The following is a 21,223-nucleotide window of genomic DNA, read 5'->3' as shown; positions in this document are numbered from 1 at the left end:
ACAGTCGTTAGTAGAACTTGTCAATATTTGTTTGTATACTTATAACATATATTGTGTGATTCATTAGATTTTATGTTGTAATGCTTAAACGACGAATACAGGAATAAGTAAACTTAATGAATGACAAGCATAAATATCATACTTCAATAATGTAAAATTTAATAGTACAACATAAAAATATTTTGAACGTTTTTCTTGATGTATTTTTTTTACTTAAGCTTAAACGCATTGTTGTTTAGTGCTTGGATATAAAGGGCAGGGCTTGTATACTGGTAATCAATTTGAAACAATTTTGAAAAGGAAATAGTTTGTAATCTATCATTGTTATCTAGAGAGCAATACGAAATAGTGCATGGTTGTTATATTAATGTTTTGAAATGAGAACTACCTGTTACACTTACAATACCGTGTTCTGTTTCAAGACTGCTTTGTGCCGTTTGTAAGAAGTTATAAAACTCTGAAGTTGTTCCTTATCATTTTTGAAATTATTTTGCAAGAAATAGTCATGTGCAAAGGTCAAAGTTCAAGATATACCGAAATGTAGATGTATGGGACAATCTTTCCAATTTTATTTGCGCGGTGCATTTAACATAGTATATTGTTGGGTAGTATGTTGTTTGTTTTGATAATGACGTTTCGTCAAGAATTATAAAGAAATGTCGTTTTGATATTAAGTGATAAAGTAAGTTCGATTCGATCGTCTGTAGTTCTAAAGTGTATTCGTTTTGTATATAAGTGCTAACACAGGATGTTTGTTTTACTGGTCAGTGCCATCAATGATTTGTTCGTGTGGATAGATTATGCTTTTATTTTTTAATAGATTTTATTTATAATATATTATCGTTTTCATCTTACTGGCTTATATATGTTAGTTTTTATACTAAGAGCTTGAAAGGTATGGTCCCTTCGATATTTAATGCTTAACAACGATGTTCGCGTGGATTGCTCTTATATATATATTGTGTTCTTAAATTTAGTGTCTGAAATTATGTTTGTTTTGATTTGATAGTATCTACTCACTTTCATTCTTTCAAAGGTAGGGTACGCTTTGCAGAGCTCAGAACAAAGGATACAGACATGTCATGGAAATCCAAACCCTGACGATATTTGTGAGCCATTAATGAAATTATTCAATGAATCATTATTGAATTTAAATTAAGGTATTTCTGTTCCTGTTGGTGATACAATTCGAAGGGAGTAGTAGCCAACAATCTCTAGAAAACACTGCTTTAAACGTAACTGAGCAGCATTTAAAAATATGATATCGACGATGGCTTCGACTACTATTTTTATTGCTATTAACATAATTATTAATAATGTGATCATTGATATGTTGTTACTTATGTTGATGATGACATTGCTAGTGATACTTCATGGCATATTATTTCTCAACTTGTGTATATTGCCATATCATTTGCATACATAATACCGGCTTGTTATGTCTCATGTAATCGATGCATCTTTTGATATGGAGTTTTGACCAATTGTAACCCACATTCTTACATAATTATGTTGCAATGTCAATATGAGACAAATAATACCGGCTATAAAATACGAAACCGTAAATTTTGTCTGAAAAAATAAACATTGCTTGATCTTCGCAAGACAGGACCTAGGCATAATCTGAAGAAATAATTTAGTATCGATACAGGCTTCCATTGAAGTTTACAGTCAAAGAAAATTTATGATAATATTACGTAAAACATTAAAGCTATTCAGACCTTCTGATAAAAATAATGAGTTATTATAGCAATTGTTCGCTCTATAATGTATTGCAATGTCATAAGCAAATATTGCACTATAATGCACATATATACGTTCATAATAATGACGTGTGTATATGTTTTGAGTCTGTGAAACATTATATTTTGTATCTCCTTAGTAACAACGACTACAACTACAACATCATCTGCGTCAACAACTATCATTGCAAGTACAACCTCCGGGGCAACACAGTCTCATTCTTCTCCAACATAAACATGCACAAAAATGCCAAACTATTCGTCAGCTTCAACGTCAAAAACTACCATTGCAAGTACAATCTCCGGGCAAACACAGTCGCATTCTTTTCCAAACTTTTTGTCAGCATCTACGACAACAACTACCACTGCAAGTACAACATCCGGGCCAACACAGTCGCATTCTTCTCCAACATTAACAAGCACAAAAATGCCAAACTATTCGTCAGCATCAACGTCAAAAACTACCATTGCAAGTACAACCTCCGGGCAACACAGTCTCAGTCTTCTCCAACATTAACAAGCACAAAAATGCCAAACTATTCGTCAGCATCAACGTCAACAACTATCATTGCAAGTACAACCTCCGGGCAAACACAGTCGCATTCTTCTCCAAACTATTCGTCAGCATCTACGTCTACAACTACCACTGCAAGTCTAATCTCCGGGTCAACAAAATCTGAATTATCTTCACACGCCAAGACAACTAAATGTTTAAACACAAAGTTTCTTTATCCGTTTTAAAGGCGCGCCGAACTTTAAATTCAAAGATAACGGCCACCGGAAAAACTTTGCGAAACCGAAATTTCGCAAACTTAAGTACCCTTTTTCTTAAAGATTTGCTACTTTGAGACATAGTATGCGATAAAAGTCTTATCGTTGATTAATAATTGGTTATTTTCACTCAAAAAACGCGTTTTCTTCACTATGAAATTTATAAGCAAAGTTGGGGTGTCCATGGGATTTTTGCATTTTCCCATGGGATTTTCGATTTTCCTATTGGATTTTTTCTCCCATGGGATTTTTTTCTCCCATAATTTGCAAATGGGAGAAAAATCCCATGGAATTTTGAACATTTTAAAAAACGTGTTTTATTTGCGTTTGCAAGTATTTTAACGTTATTTAAGGACTGTATATTGGTTTTATGCCAATTATATATAAAAATATATAGTAATAAAAAAATCCCATTTTAAAATGGGAGAAAAAATCCCATGGGATTTTTTTCTTATTTTGAGAGATTTATTCATGAAACTTTCAGAAACATCATATTTTATGAAATGATGAACAACTACGATATTTTAATGCGTTTAGTCGTGTTTAAAAAATAAACCCATGGGATTTTTTCTCCCATGTGATTTTTTTCCAATGGGATTTTTCAGTTTCGTAAGCCGAATAAGTTTCTTAATGCGAAAAACAACAATAAAGGAAATAATAATTATAATTTTGAATAATAAATTGAATAATATAAATAACATGAATATTTTTAAAATGAGTTACAATTAAAGGTTTATGCTAGTAGAACTTATCATTTCTTGTTCGAGCAGATGGTTGAGTCCAATTGGTGAGTATGCCAGCTTAGAACCAGTATAAATGCATCGCAGACAGACAACGCTGTCATACTGTACACACCGCTGAGTAACAATCTTTATTGCATTTCATTTTGCAACAGAAAATGAACTCCGTAGTATAATTGATCTTATATATGCCCTCTGCTTTTGAAAGCGTGCAACACATTAACATAACAATAAGTCCATGCCAAAAACTATGTGCAAATTCCATTCAAAGCTATATACACATTATAAAGGTCAGATGACCCATGTCATGCGAAAATGGGTCTTATGTCATATGCGGCCAAAGTTGGTCCATCCTAGCTTGTCCAACCGCGCAGTCTGGTCAGGTTCTACGCTGACTGATATATAAAGTCAAGCCATGATTCGTGGTCTCATATCCAAACTCGGTAGCTCCTGTGGGAAACTTTCACCGGAAACGATGGCACCGAGACGGGCGCTCGAACTTTGCGGATGCGCGTTATATGTTATATATAATAGCGCGATGTGTTTTTTCTTGCCTCAAATTAGTAAGCCCAATCAGCGTTTTATTGTGTTCTTTGCTTCTACTATTAACAAGAACTTCAACCGATACGAACATGAATTTTATTTTAATATGTTTATTTAATGCTCGGAAAACTCATTGTATATTTAGACTACTACTTATAAAACAAAGTCGGGTTTTCAACATATGTTTTCGGCATATAAATTGTTATTCCAAACCAGATTTTACGCACTTTACTGTACAAAATACCGTTAGGGCCACCGTGGTTACTCATTAAAATCCAGAGGGCGAGAATGCGAGAACGCGAAAGTACGATGACGATAGTGCGACAATACGATGGCGACAATGCGTTCGTACGATTGCGAAAACGCGTAAGTACGATGACGACATTGCGACAGTGCGACAATACAATGGCGGCAGTGCGATAGTACGGGGGCGACAATGCGATAGTCATATCGTACTGTCGCCGTGGTATCATCGCAATGTCGCCATCGTTCTATCGCATTGTCGCCATCGTATTGTCGCACTGTCGCCATCGCATTTTCGAATTGCCGCCATCATACTATCGCGTTATCGCATTGGCACCATCGTACTATCGCACTGTCGGCTATCGCCATCGTATTGTCGCACTGTCGTCATCGTATTTTCGCACTGTCGTCATCGTATTATCGCACTATCGAACTGTAGTATTGTCGCCATCGTGCTATCTCACTGTCGCCATCGTATTGTCGCACTGTCGTCATCGCACTGTCTGATTGTCGTCATCGTATTATCGCGTTCTCGCATTGTCGCCATCGTACTATCGCATTGTCGCCATCGTATTGTCACCCTGTCATCATCGTATTGTCACATTGTCGCCATCGTACTATCGCGTTCTCGCGTTCTCGCCCTCTGGATTTTAATGTGTAACCACGATGGCACTAACGGTATTCCGTAATACTGCTAAAGCACAGTATGATTAGGTCACTCCCACTATATAAGATAACTATGGATATTTAAGTGATGTAAGAAATTTTAATTAACGTTGTCACCACGCGGTATCCATAAATTTTAATAAAAAATGTCCAATTGTAGTAAAATGGATTTTAAAATTTCTACATAAAATAAAGCTTTATTATATTTATTAACCTGACTGAAAAAAATTGTCAGCCGCCAAACTGTTCCGTTCGTGCCGGAATCCGGGATTGAACCGGGGGCCTATAGATGATTGTTGCGTAAACAACTTCAGTCTAACGCTCTCCCAACTGAGCTATTCCGGCTGACATAATTTATGTACTGCTATTTGGTGAAAATGTGTATAGCGATCGTTATTATATGTCTATTAATAAACTTATACATTGTACGTTTTCGTACCACTACGCCTTCCAATAAACTTGCTTGCGCGATAGGTCGTCAAATAACGTACTACATTGATTATCCATTAAATAAGCACATTAGAAAAACCACAAAATAAATATATTTTGATCATGTTTTATTTTTAAACAAAACCAGAAAGTTTCGCGTATTTGCCCAGTCCCTGTGATCTTTCCCCTGTGATCAGTTGTGGATCAGTTATTAATTAAAACAATTAGCTTTGCATTTTTGGCAATAAATGTTGTAATAAATGTAATAGGCACAAATGCAGTACTTATTTACACTTATTTACACAAAAAATCACCACTATGCAAGATATTCTTAAAACAAAAATATATATACGTTGATCCGTAAAATAACTTCTCCTCTCATAAGCGAAAAAAATGCATTACATACTAGTCGCCGCTCTCCAGAGTGACCCCAATAATAGGCCGCTATTCTATATGCAAAACAATAACCTCAGCATACAATATTGAAAAAAGAATTGAAATAAGTTTTAAAACAATAACACACACATAAGAAAGCTTAAACCGGAATACGTATACAATAACAAAAAAAGCAAAACAATACTTTGTCAGTTGGTACGTTTAAACAATAATAATATAACATGACAAACGTTAAGCTTGGTAACAAGATACTATCCACACAATCGCATGAGGGTATAGTTGAAAAAAAACAAAAACGTATTCATACCTTTGTGTGCAGTTGTTTTGCAGAAAACTCATACAAGAAATTATTTCAAAAATGAACAAGTAGTTGCAATCTTTGCAATAGATGTCACCTGGTGATTGTTTTCGATATTCTGAAATTTATATCTGCAGTTTAATACAGCATATTAAATAACATGATTATTGTATCGTTCAAACTGCCTTAATACTAAACACATGGTCCTTTTCAATGTACAAGTACTCAAGCAATATGGTTTCATGCAAATTCACAAACTAATGAATATGCTGATAAAAACAACCCAGTGACGATTGTATGATTTATAACTTGACAACATAATTGTTAAGGTAATTCTTTCCGCTGGCCCAATCAGCTCTCGTCGAGACACAGCATCAAGAACCACGATTTCGAAGATTGTGTCGTTTCTTTCCTTAAGCAACTAAGTATTTGCGCTAAAAAGGACAGTGTGAGGGCATTTATTTTGGTCATCTGCAATAACCTATATTAATATACGATAACAGTCTTTGATATTATTCCCCGGAATTGTTTGTCGTTTCTTCAAATTAATCCTTACGCTCCTGAGGCAGCGTAATGAAAGGTCTTCACTACTGGTTATCGACGTATTGATTCCTTAGGTTTTCATATCTTAATATCATGCATTCAATATCTTACTTTTTACTGATTTTGTTTCAAGCCAGCAAGTTGACACAACTTTGCCTAGTATATAGCACATACGTTTCAACCAGAATAAAGTAAATAATGGAATGCAAATAATACCATATTAATAACAGATAAAGAATAAATCTATTCACCACAATAGGTTTAAAGCACTTGAAAAATAAACATAAGCTGTTGTGAAAAATCAATTTAATTTTGAACAAATAGTACCATAACACGCGACTTATTTTCATTGATCAAGAAGACTATCAATGTATAATAATGTGTTAATCTAGTATGAACATAGTCTTATTGCTTGAATAACGAGTGTATATATTTGAATTAATCAACCATAAGCATACACATACATTAACGATGCGTATCCAAATTGTCACATGAGCATCCGTTCTTGTACAGTAAACCGCATAATTATAATTTTTATTAATTTGTGCTTGTAATACAACGTATGGTCATATTTTATAGTAACACGCATTAAAACACGCGTCTCATGCATTATAATCTTTGAAGTAAAAGACGATCATCTACGTTTACATTGATTTTATGTAAGGTCAATCGTCGGTTGCTTTGTTATTTGCTAAAAGCTTGACCCTCATATACTAGTTCTACTGTTCTGAAAAAAGGAATCGTAGTTTTATCTTCATGGAACTTCAAACCGTTGTTTCCCCACAACAATCAACGCTTACGAATCAGTGATTAGTTAATAAACAAAACCGCAAAAAAATCAGGGCTCAGTCTAACTATTGTGTACATCGGGAAGAATTGTCAAACGACGTTATCGCTATAACATACAAACACGTCACAGTTCAGAAGGAAACAAAAAATGTCTATAAAAAGGTATTCGACGTATATCCTGACTTTGAAATGAAGGTAGAACATTGCTAAAGTTATTGCATTTAAAACAACGTTACAAATATTGTTGTTTTCTTTTTTCACATAATAGTTGCTTATCCACCGCATGCAATGTCTCTAATGAAGTGCGCGTATATTAAACCACATCTAGTGTTCGTAGATACAAATTTTACTACGTGATAACAGTTCATCTGTGTCCTCACATGGCTTATTATGAATTGATTTCTTCGTCATCGAATATTGTATGTTGATATTTTATTAAGACGCAGTTTTCTTCCCACACATTCAAATAACACTGTTGCATCCGCATGCGTAAATTGGTCTTATGGCATATGCGGCACACGTAGCTCAAGACCAGCCTGCGCACTTGTGCAGACTGGTCAGGGGCTACGCTTTCCTCTATAAAAAAGCACGCACGGTTTCATGGTATCCGTAGTAACCTATTTAGTATGCATATGCTGGAGCTACGCTTGCAGCATATTGCATACAACCATTTTCGCATGATGTGGATCTATACCAATCCAATTGCGTCTTGTAAATGGAACATCAAGCCACGCTACTTTCCGATTGAAAATTAAAGTAACACTGTATTATTTAAAGCAAACTGGCAAATGTTGCTAGCCTATGGCTTGCATACGTCAAACATGTGTGGCTAGATAATCAAACAAATTCCCTTCTATCATGGAGACTATACTATTTCGTTAGTGTTTTCTCACAATAAATTAAATGGCTTTTACCGATAGGGTTTCATTCATTTATAAAATTGTGTAATTTGATATCTTGAAAGGCAATACAGTGGTATCAACCAAAGGTGTTTTTGATAGTATATTCCTTCTTCCCCTGACGCTTTACTGCCCAGCACTGACCCTGAAAGTCTTGGGGATGGAACTTACCGGAGAAGCGTAAGTGGGCTAAAATGTGTCGTTGAACATGCAGCCTCATCTCCCTACACTGAACAGTTTCACATCCTATGCTACAAAGACGATGTGATGTTGCCCATGTTCTTTGGGATTATGCGCAAATCATTTAATGGCTTAAATGAAGTGTATTCATTCGAGTCTGCTACGCCGAAAACATTGTGTAAGGAAATAAAAGAAAAGCATAATGAGGGGACACATTATCAAAATCGAATTGACTGACGAATGTGTGCTTTTGTCGTCGCCAAATCGTGTGCGATGAAGGTACGAAATAGTTCTTCTTTGACATACATCAGTTCAACCCTTTTAAGGTAAAATGCTTTAATAACCGAGGCAATCGCGTGATATTCAAAATGCGAAATGAAACCATTTTGTATATGACCTTGTTTCACATTATTGTTTCTTAATTTAATTTTAAAAATGACCAGTTTGGTATGAATATAAAACCATTTAGGCAAAAGAGACGAAAAATAGAAGTCAATGCAATTTCAAAGTCAATTCTTCTGCGTAATATTAATATTATTTTTTTTTAAAAAACAATAAATTAATCGTACAAACACGTCACTGTTTATTAAAATGTCTTAGGTACTAAACATGTTTCGGCCATAGCCTTCATCAGTAGTACATTCATATAAACAAATACAAAGGAAGTGACGTCAACGTCATACAATAACGTAACGTCGTTTGGCGGAAAAATATATATAGTACATAATATTACATAATACATAATACAAAGATGGATCAGTGATGATACAACAGTCTATTAGTAATAATATAATTTATAAAAAAACATAGTAATAGACAAACATCAAATGTATATGTAAATTATGTTTATTTTCTATATGTCATAAAGCAGTTTATTATTTAGACCGTCAGCACCCGATTGTACAAACAGTTAAACCGGCGGTTAACCACATATCGGCGGTTAAAAGTCGGTAACTTGTTGGTTACTGGTCGGTAAGCGTTTGTATAAAATTGGGTAAGCTATACCGATCAGTTAAAACCCAGTTAAAACATACCCTGCTTCTCTAGGTGAGTAAGTTCAAGTAACCGCGAGGTAACTTACACAAAATGGCCGAGTCGCGCGACATTATAAAAGCTTACCATCGACAATCTTGAACATTTCGACAAGTAAACAGACAATTGCAGCGACTGACACTTTATTTGACTTAATTTACAGGGCAATACGTTTTCCGACTTCGGACGTCGAATTTAAGGACGCACAAAACGTGATTTTTATATAATGTTATGGATATGCCGTGTGTGATCCGATGCATCAATGGTGCCCATGTTAAAATCATTTCTCCGAAAACCGTAAACGACAAAAGTACAAACAAAAACCAAAACACGTTCGAACTAGTATCTTACCTTTAATAATCCTTTAAAATCCATAAATAATCCATTTAACTCAATAATTGACGATTTTGCATCTAGGGTCTTTAATAATTATTTTAGCATAGTTAAATAAAGACCCTTATGCCATCCTATTACTATTTTCAAATGAGTTTATGAACTCTATTAACTTTCTTTTTCGTCACACGCTACGTCACGTACTCTACATTACTGCTGTTCAAATGAACCGGAGCAGTTTAACAAATAATAGCCGTATGTAAACTCGGTTACATTTGCAGATTTCTGCATACAAACATATGTTTAAACTTACACATTGTTTTATTTGTCTATTGTAAATGCTCTTAATGTAAACGAAAATAATTTAATATATGAGTAAACAAAGAATGAAAAACATTCCATTACACAACAGATAAATGAGTCGTTAATACCCTTGTAAAAAATGGGACATTTCGAATTCCAGTGTGGTGCTATTTTTATCATCATATACACATTTCTATGCCTAACATGAATTTAATCGGAAAGCAAATATTGCAGATTATTTATGAATTGTGCGATATTTGTATGGCTTGTTCTAAAAATGTCAAAAGTATATTCCCATAGCAGTACCCATAGTTTGTAAATAAGTATCATTATTAAAATCAAAACAGTTATTTTCAAGAACAACTTGCAAAAGTTTGCTAACATCATCAATATTTACATGGTTATTTATAGTTTCTTTTCCTAAAAAAATACGTACAAGCATCTATTCCCTCACTATTTATTTATTTTTAATATTTATATTCAAATAGAAGTTTCAATGTGATTCACTAGTCGGTTACCGATATTCAAACCATATTTAATTAATTCACATCATTTATCATTTCTGAAAAACAGCCAGACAGTTTTCTTTGACATTATGCTAATATACTAAACAAATTATGCTAATATAATTTTCCCGTATTTATTGGCGAGGCCGTTGATAACATTATTTTTCGAATCGTCAATTTTACCTACCACGCGCGATTGCGCTTTCAGTGTATTTAAGTAACATCGGAGTTAGTTTGATAGCTTTATTTCTGTCTGATAAATCTAAGATGATTACGATTTAATTCAAACATTTTGCAAATAAAGTGACTACGCTAGACATATTTTTTAGTTTACAAATAGTTAATACATAATGCAAACATATTAACTAAAAAACTTAGGAAACATCGCTAGGAAGTTACGTCTTTATTAATTCTTTATTAGTACCTTTTTCAAATTTTTAAATATATTTCAAATATTCCCCAATACGATGTTTATATGAAATGTCGTTTTATTAGCAACCGATTAAGCTGTTCCTCCAACGTTTTCAATCAACCCATTAACAATATAAAGTCACGTAATAGTGTTTGATTAAAGTATCGACTATACATAAACAAATAAACAATTCTATGTACATGATCTTTGAAGAGCCATGCACTGTTTAACATAGGCTGCAATCGATGATTGTATATGTCCAGTGTGCAATTCAGTAGTGAGATGAGCTTACACGTTTTAAGGTTATGTAATTATAGAACAACTAGCGATAACTATTGTTTACTAAATAAACGACATATACAACATGCATGAGATTATAAAAGTGTTAGAACGAGTCTGACTATATTTATCATAAGCTGTATGCATTCATGAAATTCAGTATGTTAACACTTATTACAAATAGGCCAAAGAACATATCAATTTAAATATAAAAATGGTGTTGATGAAATATATATTTGTTGATTTCAGAGTTTGATCGTATTATCATTTCATTTGTCATAATATACCAAACAACTGTACGGGTTGCGAGGTCCGGAGAGATATCACTTGTTGTATATGGTTACAAATGTATTTGTAAGACGATTGTACACTAACATACATAGTTTATATTTAATTAATTGCTTTCATGTACTTTTAATTTAAATTATGCGCGAAAATATATTTAGCGTCATAGCATGAAGTGTATTAACCCATTAATGCCTAGCGTCTAGAATAAAGGCCTTAGCAAACAGCGTAGACCCATTTGAGACGCCGAATGATGCGGCGTCTCATCAGGGTCTGCGCTGTTTGCTTAAAGGAATTTCTGTAAAAATATTCTAAATATAGAAATAAATATACTAGACATCCCTAATTTTGGAAATAAATTGATCCAATTCAGAAGGAGGGGAGAGTACACTAGGCTTACATGGGTTAAATAACGTTAATATCGGTGCGTTCGACCACAACGACCACCCGTTTAAAATGTTTATGCACTGTTCATCGCATTTATGTGTCCATTCAAATAAAATACGATACGGGGATATATAAATATTCAACGTGGATGGAAATGAAAGCGCGTTTCACTGTTATGTTCTTTCTTAGCCTTCACACAGGTACATTATTTACACAAAAATGTTATTTGAAATTATATGTTATACATATTATAACATAACTCTTTACGTTACATACTACGTGTGGATTAAGAAAAAGATGCTCTTAATTTTTGCGAATATTTGAATGATCTTATTAAGTATGACAGACGAAATAAGTTAACGCACCAAACATGTCAAATATTTCGGTATGTTAAGTATTTTAGTGCGTTGGAAGAACAAATTCAGGAAAGTGAGATCTTCAATTTTATAGGCTCTTGAGCTCTTTAGACTAAACTTTTACTCAGTGTGTGATAGTCCATTATTAATGAACACTTATTTTAAAATGCTTCGAATGCATACGAATATAGTAGCCATCATATAAGTTTAATATCATGGCGTGATATACAAAACAGAACTATAAATATTTATCAGTAAACTTTTGTATTATCACGTTGTTACTTTGTTTATGTGTCTCATTTCTAGTATATATTGGATTAATATATATCAATTATAAGCGCCATTTCAAGAAAACAAAGCACGTTATATCAGTGAGATGGAGCACAAAACGGATCCAAAATGAACAAAAGCAACTTATATTGTATGGACTTGCTATAGTCGTAAACAAACGCCTATAAGCGGTGCACTACTTGTCATTCGCCTGACGATTTTATTAAAATGGAAATATTCAAGTGTTACGGATACAATATTGAGTAAATGAAATGTGAATGCTGTGAATTGTAACAATTTTCAAGAGAAAACGCAGGTGTTTTTATTAAACTAGCATAAAAATAATATTGAATAATGAATGTTAGTTTCAACGAGCAATTCGTTGTGTGGTTGATGAGCTTTCACACACGACTGCCTGTATTCATGAGATTACATATTTTAGAAATGATATTTTAAGGAATGGACCCATATCAACATAATTTATTTTCTTCAGGCTTTTCCGGGGCGCTCCTGTGTTATGACTGCACAAGTACAGTACACCCCGGTTGCAACGATGAGTTTGAGAAAGGCAGGTTTTCACCAATAAATAATTGTGCGCAATGCCTTAAGTCCAAGGTGGAAGGTACCGATCGTAAGTACTGCGTTACTGCATGCCGACGTCAATTTATGGTTTCAAAAGTAATTTTGCCCAAATGGATTATTTATAAATATTCGTCAAAGTGTCGTATCCTATTATATACAATATATGTACAGTATGAAAAATGTATTTAATGTATGTATAAAACGTAATTGAATTGTTTCAATTCGCGATTTGTAAAGTACGTACGTTTACTCCATTATGTTGATATATTAACATAAACATCCTCCATTTTAACACGGCAAATGTTAAACAAATATAATAATTTCATACCAATAAAATGCATAATAAATGTGTTATTTATATACAGTTTGAAAAACACACACGATCATTTCAGATGTTGAGAGACATTGTAGCCCGGTGAAAATTGAGGATGGAAGTAAATGTACGCAAATGAAATTATCAGATAAGACGACGGCAATGGCATGCTTCTGTGACAAAGACCTGTGTAACGGCTCAGACGCCATCTTCGCAGGAATCGTACTGACTGCATTTGTTCTCTGTTTGGAGACGATGTTTGTGTACGGATAAATACCTGTGAATGAAAAACAATTGTCTTGATGGATTTCAATGTTTCGTGCACATCTTAAATAAAGTTCTGATTCAATTCTGTGTTAATCGTATACTCGATTGGATAAAGTTCCATGTTTAATATATATATATTATATTCATTTTAAATGTTGCATTTTGTAATCTATGTGATTAGTTTGCAACAGATGTAACTAAAAGTGTTTGTGTTCGAACTGTATGGGTGTGTGTAGAACTTGTGATTGGGATGTGTGTACAAAATTACTGTCAGTGTGTTGGAAGAAAGCTACAGTAAAGGTGTGAGTCGATATTCTATGTAAGGATGTCTTAAGGCCTTTAGAAAGTGTGTTATTGAGCTATCACTCTGGTTGAGAGGGAACGTTAAAATAGCATTTATCAAAATCATCAAAGTAAATTCATGTCCTAAGATAAGTTCACTTCTTACTTACTTTATTATTTTTATTTGCAACATCTCAACGTTTTGTATAAAGCGGCAATTATTGCGTGTGTTGTTTTCATTCAATTGATCGTATTGCATGCATAAGTATATGTAGAAATGCGCTTACGAACATATTTATGAACATGAAATGCACACATAATAAATGACAATGTTTGTATGTTACACGGGTATATTACGAGTTGGGGTAATGGTAAGCTTTGTCATTGTGATAAACTGGTGAAAAATCTCCCAAAAGTACATAGAAAGTTCCAAGTCGGTACAATGTTTTGTAGGTAATTTACTACTTAACCTAAATGTTGTCTTTTACGCATATATTTAAGTCTTCATTTATTGAACTAGAGCCCACTAATCCTTAAATAGCTGCATTTCAGAAACTCACTTTACGGTCGAATGGACGTTAGCCAGCTTTTTGATATACTGTCGAGAATTGCCTTGATTGCCATAAACGACGATGAAAAGTAAAACGGCACAGTTGCCGCATAATTTGCAAAAATAAAGCCAAGGCCCCAAGGACGTTTTACTTAATAACTAGGTCAAGTCTTTGAACGTTTACTGGTGACGCATTTCTATTTTTAGCTTTATAATTTATTTTGCCACTGTGATCAATCGAAGCATATCCCTAACCCGTATATATAAATGTGTATGCTTATTTTCAGCATTTCGCTATTTTGCAGGGTTAGCATACGGTTCTCATGATAAGGAGGATGTCGCGATTAAATTGTTATATCGATCAGAAAGGATATAAATCTAGGCAAACAGTGCGTAAAGGGCGTCGACTATAAAACGCCACTTATTATTTCTATTCAAATATCATGTAGTGATCCACATGCGGATTTTGGGTGTGTTAAAATTGTTGCATTTCGTAAACTGTGTCATTAATATTTACATAAATAACCTAGGTAATTAAAAGCGTGATTGTTCAAAACTTGTATTCAACATTGTTAACAGCCTCTAGTCATTTATTAACCGTTCGCTTAAATCACCAACAGAAGTATGAATTCAGAAAACACATATGAAATTATTATTTTAATAATTGTATATTTGTCACTAAATTCCCTTAATTCTACACGGATGACGATCTGCTTGTGAAAGAAGCAGAAGAAAGTAACCAATAACTAATGGAAACTTTGAAAGAAATCGAACAATACGAGTATACAGTCGCCAAACACACTAAAAACATCCATTTGTTTAATATGCAATTATTGTAGTAGGTGAACAAATACAGCATTATATTGATATTTCCACTTTTGGAAGTATGTAGTTAAAGATAACCTTACAAGTCTTTACGGACAGCTTACTATATCAGTGTGATTTATCCGAGAGAATAAACTGATCTCTTAAACAGTCTCAATGTATTGTATGTTTATTTCTTGAGTGTATAAATATCGTATACAGCGGTTTAAGGGAACGATTTGACATACGTCCAAGGAAAACACTTAAATGAACGGTGTGTCTATTTCGAGGTTTATTAGGTCCTTTCCGAGCCAGATGCCACATTATATGCGGACCCGGATTGTTCCCCAGCAGGCCTCCCTAATTAACTTACTAGACTCACAACCAAACTCACATGCCGCCGGGAGAAATTTACTAAAATTTACTGTGTTTATCATGCTGGTTTATTTCGAGTTGTATTAAGCTAACTCAATGCTATGGAGGTTAAACTATCCCAATGCTATGGAGTGGGCAAGGTTGGACAGAAATCCGAGAAGGCCGTGAGGTGTCGTTGTACCTTGCTGAATCGGATGAGCATCTGAAAGACAAAGTGTGGATTGAAAGATATTATGTTAACGCTTTCTTTTGTCTCTCCTAATATGGCCATCTGAAAGACACGAATGTCAATTGGAAATGAAATGTTTAACTTTGCCGTTGTGTTAATTGTTACATCAACCGTTTTTATAACTTTGTTATAAGCTTCGAAATACTTGGTTTGATTTGGACAACGTAAAGTCCGTTTCTGGTGAGAGCCACTTATTGGGATCTTTGCGAACACATTTATGTACGGAATAAGACGTGAGACCGTTACCACTTTTCCATTGCTAGAGTTAATATACAGTCATGGGAGCTCCTTATAACATTTTTTTTGTATTAAAAGTATTCATGCGAAAAATGTTGACAATCGTCTAAATGAAAGTACGATTTGGAACAAAACAAACAACAAATAACAACAGCAGCAACAGCAAAAGAAGAAATAAAGAAAAACTATTTAGCTTACTAATACATCTTATGGTTGTGTTTATTTTACATTAAATGCATTTACGTTGCTAAAATAAATACATATCATTCCTAATGAACTCAATGCAATGTATAAGCATTGAAAAAAAAATGTTTTACCATAACGGCACAGTGATGGATTAAGGACAGCACATTGTAGGTCATTCCATTGTCCATATGTATGGATACCAAAGATCACGTGCATGTCAGGGACCAGTGCTACGCAATCCTCCGAGTTGTGCGTGTCTGAATTGTATCTAAAAGGGAACCAGTTGGCCCACGCGTATGGATAACCTGAAGTCACAACAGGTATTTGAATGTTTAAGAAAGCACTTACATTTGCGATAATAACGTTCGTTGTCTTAAACCTTCATCTAAACAACTTTGCTTTTATCATTTTATCGCATAAACAACAAGAAAAATTGTTTATAAATGTTTGTTATGATCATTTGCCTTAAGTCATCTGATGTACATAAGTAAAAAGCCGAATAGTCCTTCAACTTGTTTTCCCATATACTAATTAATCTAATGTGTTACTAAAATTAGCAAGGGTTGTAACTAAAAGGCATCTCGCTTAAGGATTACCATTAACAAACTACATAGCCATGAAGTTTTAAAGTCAGCATTCATATTGGAATTGTGTAAATTTTGAGTCATAAAAAGCAGAGAAACTTTGTGTACGATTAACGGGAAAACTCCCAATAGATATCGTTTGAGGCTGTTCATGTTTATATCCTTCATGCGTTCTCTCGATTGATGTTTGTTTAGTTTTGTGACAAATACCCAACAGCTTAAAGTCACCATTTCAAAAGTTTACGCCTTCGAAATAAACATGTCTACTATTCGTGGCAACTCATACTCAAACTCATCTCAACATTCACCTAAATGTACTCTCAACCACTTTCGTAAAAATACTACTTTCAAAAACTTGACTTATTAAAGTATGAATTCAACAATTATCACCAGTATAGAAATACTTGTTAAGATCCGTTACTCTTTGAAATAAACGAGTGATACATTGGTAATACAAGACAAAACATACACACAAATTCTTTGTATAAAATACAAGAGCTGGGATCACCCTATCTGAACGTTCAATACCATGCAAGTTACATTTAGTGACTTTGGTGAACATACCCGATGACCAGAACCAGTTCTCCTCTTTGCCCTGGTCTGTAAGACCGATCCACACGGACTGCTTGAAGCCTTCTTTGTACAGGAAAGTCATAATTGAATTTTCCTCCGATTGACTGGTGATGTACGCAAGGTGGCCTCCGTTTGCGTTGCAGTGATGTTCAGAGTCATTCCATGTCATTGGTTGGCTCACGATTTCAAAACAGCTGTCATTCTGCACCGTGACGTGTCCACCGTGAAGCAATGCATATTCGACAACACCGAATGGACACTTGTATTCTTAAATGTATATGTATTTAAACAACATTGTCAGGCGCCGCATTATATTCAAACATCATTTCAGTACGTCTGACAGGAATGTCAAGCAATATGAGTCATATTAACAAAGTAGATATGAAAGGAAAACAGGCGATATTCAACATACTTGTGCATTGCACGTAAATTCATGCATTGACCATAAAACGTGTAGTACTAATCATGAATGTCTGCCTACTTGAAAGACATAATATAAATTTCCATTACTTTATGCTCACTGTTTTCCATATTGAAGATCAAATCCTATGGATGGTAAACTCAAGTCACCTTGAAGTTCGGTCGTTTCTTCCGGGGCTGGTGTTGAGTGCATAGACAAATGAGGTGCAGTCGACGGCGAAGCGGTAGTCGGAGCTGCTGTAGATATTTTCACTGTTGTCGGAAATTGAGTGCTTGGTGGGGCGGTTGTCAGAGCTAGGGTAATCGGATTACCGCTTGTCGGAACTAATAAGAAATGGTAGATGCAGCTGTCACTGAGAATTGTCAGAGCACTATTTACGTAACAGAGTTTAATTTAAAAAACATGTCAACACTCATACGAAAAAATACACATACATCTAAACCTAATAGAACGTAATAAAACACATACAAATGTTATTTGTTAGTATACAAACAGTAAATTATCTATTTTCATAAGTGTAAATGATTAATTTTTTATGTCAGACCTGTATCGGTAGCATCGGGACTTCCTGGACACTGTTGTATCTCATGATCTTTCGTCTTCTGAATATAGCCGACCTAGAATACAAAAATGTTCAGAAAGCTCATGTTTCAACAATCGTTATTGATGCGTGTACGGCTTATACAAAAAGTTTCATTTCTTGTCTTTTTTTCGTTACGGAGTGGACTGAGGTTAATGTCTTATTGGTTTCTGATCACATCAAATCAATGATTATATCATTGATAGATATCCATGTTAATGCTGTGAAATACAAATTGATTTAGAAACATCGCAAATAGCCTTTCGGAGAGGTCACGTGTTGTTTCGTTGTGTGACATTACTATATAGTTCAACAGGGAAGGAAAAACAGTTGTTTCCCTTAAGATATTATAAAGCGATGCTTTGAAGAGAGCAATTGAATATATAAATAACGTGCTATGACAATTGCGCCATTTTAACAAGCTATTGATAAATCTCGCGAGGTCTCACATGAAATAAGCGTAATGGTGTCATTTTACAATTTTCAATCCGGTATCATGGATCGGCCGTTCCAATCATCGTGGGAAGTCGGAACCAAAAAGAGAGCTATATTTATATCTTGTTTCGTTAAGCTTTTCATTCTGATGAAAACATGTAAATTGTTTGCCTTACTTGGTGCTTGAAGGCGACAGCGGTCCAGGTGCTGTCATTCGCGGCTACGGCGTATAATTCCTTACAGTCGAACTCGTACAAGTAACCTGATAACGTATAACTAATGTATAGAATTTTACACACGTTGCCATTTTGCACAACATTTATAAAGATATTAGGAAGTACGAATTTATGCAAGTCTTGGTTAGATTATTCACGAAGTTTTAAAACGATATCCGTGCATAAGAATATGCAATGCCATCGAAAGTCAGATTTTTTCATAACTTGCATTTTAACAAATCAATCACACGAAACAATAACAACAACCCTTTACTACCTTCAAAACTTTATAATTTCTTAAAATCCGTTTTCGCATGACATCGTTCCTTTCTGAAGACGTTTTATTTACCGTAAAGCGTATTTAAATAAGCCAATAAATAAATGTATAGACAATAAAACATCAACATTTATTTCAAATATTATAAGACGGAAGTCATGTTTTAGCTGTAGTATTAAGTCAAATTTTAACGCATCGTCTTAATTCATCTTTAAAAGTTCAGCATCGAACAAAGTTGCCATTCCGATGGTAATCTACAACTTGCTCTACAATAAATAACATAATTGTTACGACGAACGTGTTTACAGTTATTTTATTTCCATGAATACAATTTTGTTGCCCTGGTAAGTAAAACAGCAAGACTGATTTAAATCTAAGTCTTACATTTTACATTTTAGCAAACATAATACTCTTAATGAGTCTAACAACGAGAAATGTAGCGGTGTATAAAGAAGATCCAATAAAGTATATTTTTGGAAGACTCTTCCTTTTCCCTATAACCATATCTAGGAGCAATAGAACTATCCTAAAAAGAGGTATCTTGAAATTTGTTTCCTCTAAATCTAAAGTGATATTATTCTAAAGAAATTATTATACAGGTAAATTTCACAGTAATTTAGTATTAGACTTCAAGGCTATATATACCAAGTATCTTTGAAGCCGCATCTTTTGCGGCGTGAACTTCGGTTTCCATCGCATACGTGCACATGCAAGGAAAGTCGCACATGACCAGTGTCACATGACAGCATGTGACGAACGCTGTAATTACTATTCCCAAATACCGGAACATCTAAAAAAAGAAACAGCTGCAACGATTCAGCTTATGCACTATATGATTGGAATTTTATAGAAGTATAATTATTATTAAAAACATATTTTTGTTAAATTATGCATGTATTCTGATTGACAGCTAAAGATAATCAGATGTTAAATGTCGAGCGTAGTTTAGATACGTTAAAATATACTTTGATTTAAACGTGCAAAACCAATTATGAAGGCATCTTTATTGTTTATCTGTTTATAAACGACCATTGCCCTTTTAAATCGTCAATAAGGTTATACAACGTGTTTTGTTTATTGGATCATATCTTCCCAACACAAGGAATACTACCATATAAATGTATTTAAAAACGGTGTTCCTAATGTCGCTACCACTGTACTACCACCCCCATCACATTCACCACCATCATCAGCATCACCACCATTTCCATAACCACAACAACAATAAATATAGTAGCAACGACAACAACAACAACAACTACTACTGTCCTTACCATTTCTAACTTAAATAACACATAAAATATTAATGAATGCAAAATAGTTATAACAATGAAATTTCAATCTAACCTTATGTGTCAAATTTTGCGAGGATATGCCAATGTGGTACTTGTTATCATAACACGTTTATGATTATAAATAGTCTTGTTCTGAATTTGTTGTCCTATTAAGACCAAATTAGTAGTCGATAAAGCATGCTTTTGTTTAAGGAAGGAACAATTTGCTCCAGTTTTAGGAAAATTAATGTTTAAAATGTAGCTTATATCGTCAATAGGCAAGACGTTGAATTATTAGGATTCTTTTTGTTTAATGGTTTTTGTATAAAATTTGATTTAAAAAAAAAGGAAACAAGTACGATTTATACAAAGTATTTGTGGGCGCATTAACATTAAACACGGGTCTTCGAAAACAAAATATTGGCTTTAATAATTATTTGGTGGACATATAATTGATGCTTAGCATGTTGCTATTGATCTTAAAATGTCGAGTAGTCGACATAATTATCAATATTATTTTAAGGTTTCTACTCAGGAGATATATGTGTGTTCTCTTCCATAAGTTTTGATGTTCGTCTTAGGAAAGAAAGTTCGTATTGTCCATCATTGTTATAACAAAGGTAACGTGATATTACAG

General features: G+C 34.0%; 1 protein-coding gene across 2 annotated transcripts; it reads right to left on the bottom strand.

Moving 5' to 3' along the window:
- Positions 1-15,620: 15,620 nt before the first annotated feature.
- Positions 15,621-20,800, bottom strand: LOC127847421 (collectin-12-like). 2 transcript variants are annotated; one of them, XM_052379324.1, is made up of 8 exons: positions 20,660-20,800; positions 19,958-20,102; positions 18,997-19,082; positions 18,350-18,422; positions 17,955-18,128; positions 17,376-17,651; positions 16,359-16,532; positions 15,621-15,777 (listed from the first exon to the last, which is right to left on the bottom strand). In XM_052379324.1, exons 2-8 carry the CDS (start codon positions 20,100-20,102, stop codon positions 15,689-15,691), a joined length of 1,017 nt encoding a protein of 338 aa, XP_052235284.1. In that variant the 5' UTR covers positions 20,660-20,800; the 3' UTR covers positions 15,621-15,688. The 2 variants fall into 2 exon arrangements, with proteins under 2 accessions (XP_052235284.1, XP_052235283.1); XM_052379323.1 differs by having other exon boundaries at positions 20,587-20,675.
- Positions 20,801-21,223: the final 423 nt, after the last annotated feature.

Source organism: Dreissena polymorpha, chromosome 10, assembly GCF_020536995.1.
Source record: "Dreissena polymorpha isolate Duluth1 chromosome 10, UMN_Dpol_1.0, whole genome shotgun sequence".
Lineage (NCBI taxonomy): Eukaryota > Metazoa > Mollusca > Bivalvia > Myida > Dreissenidae > Dreissena > Dreissena polymorpha.
Note: the sequence above shows the minus strand (reverse complement) of the source record. Positions and strands in the feature narration are given on the sequence as shown.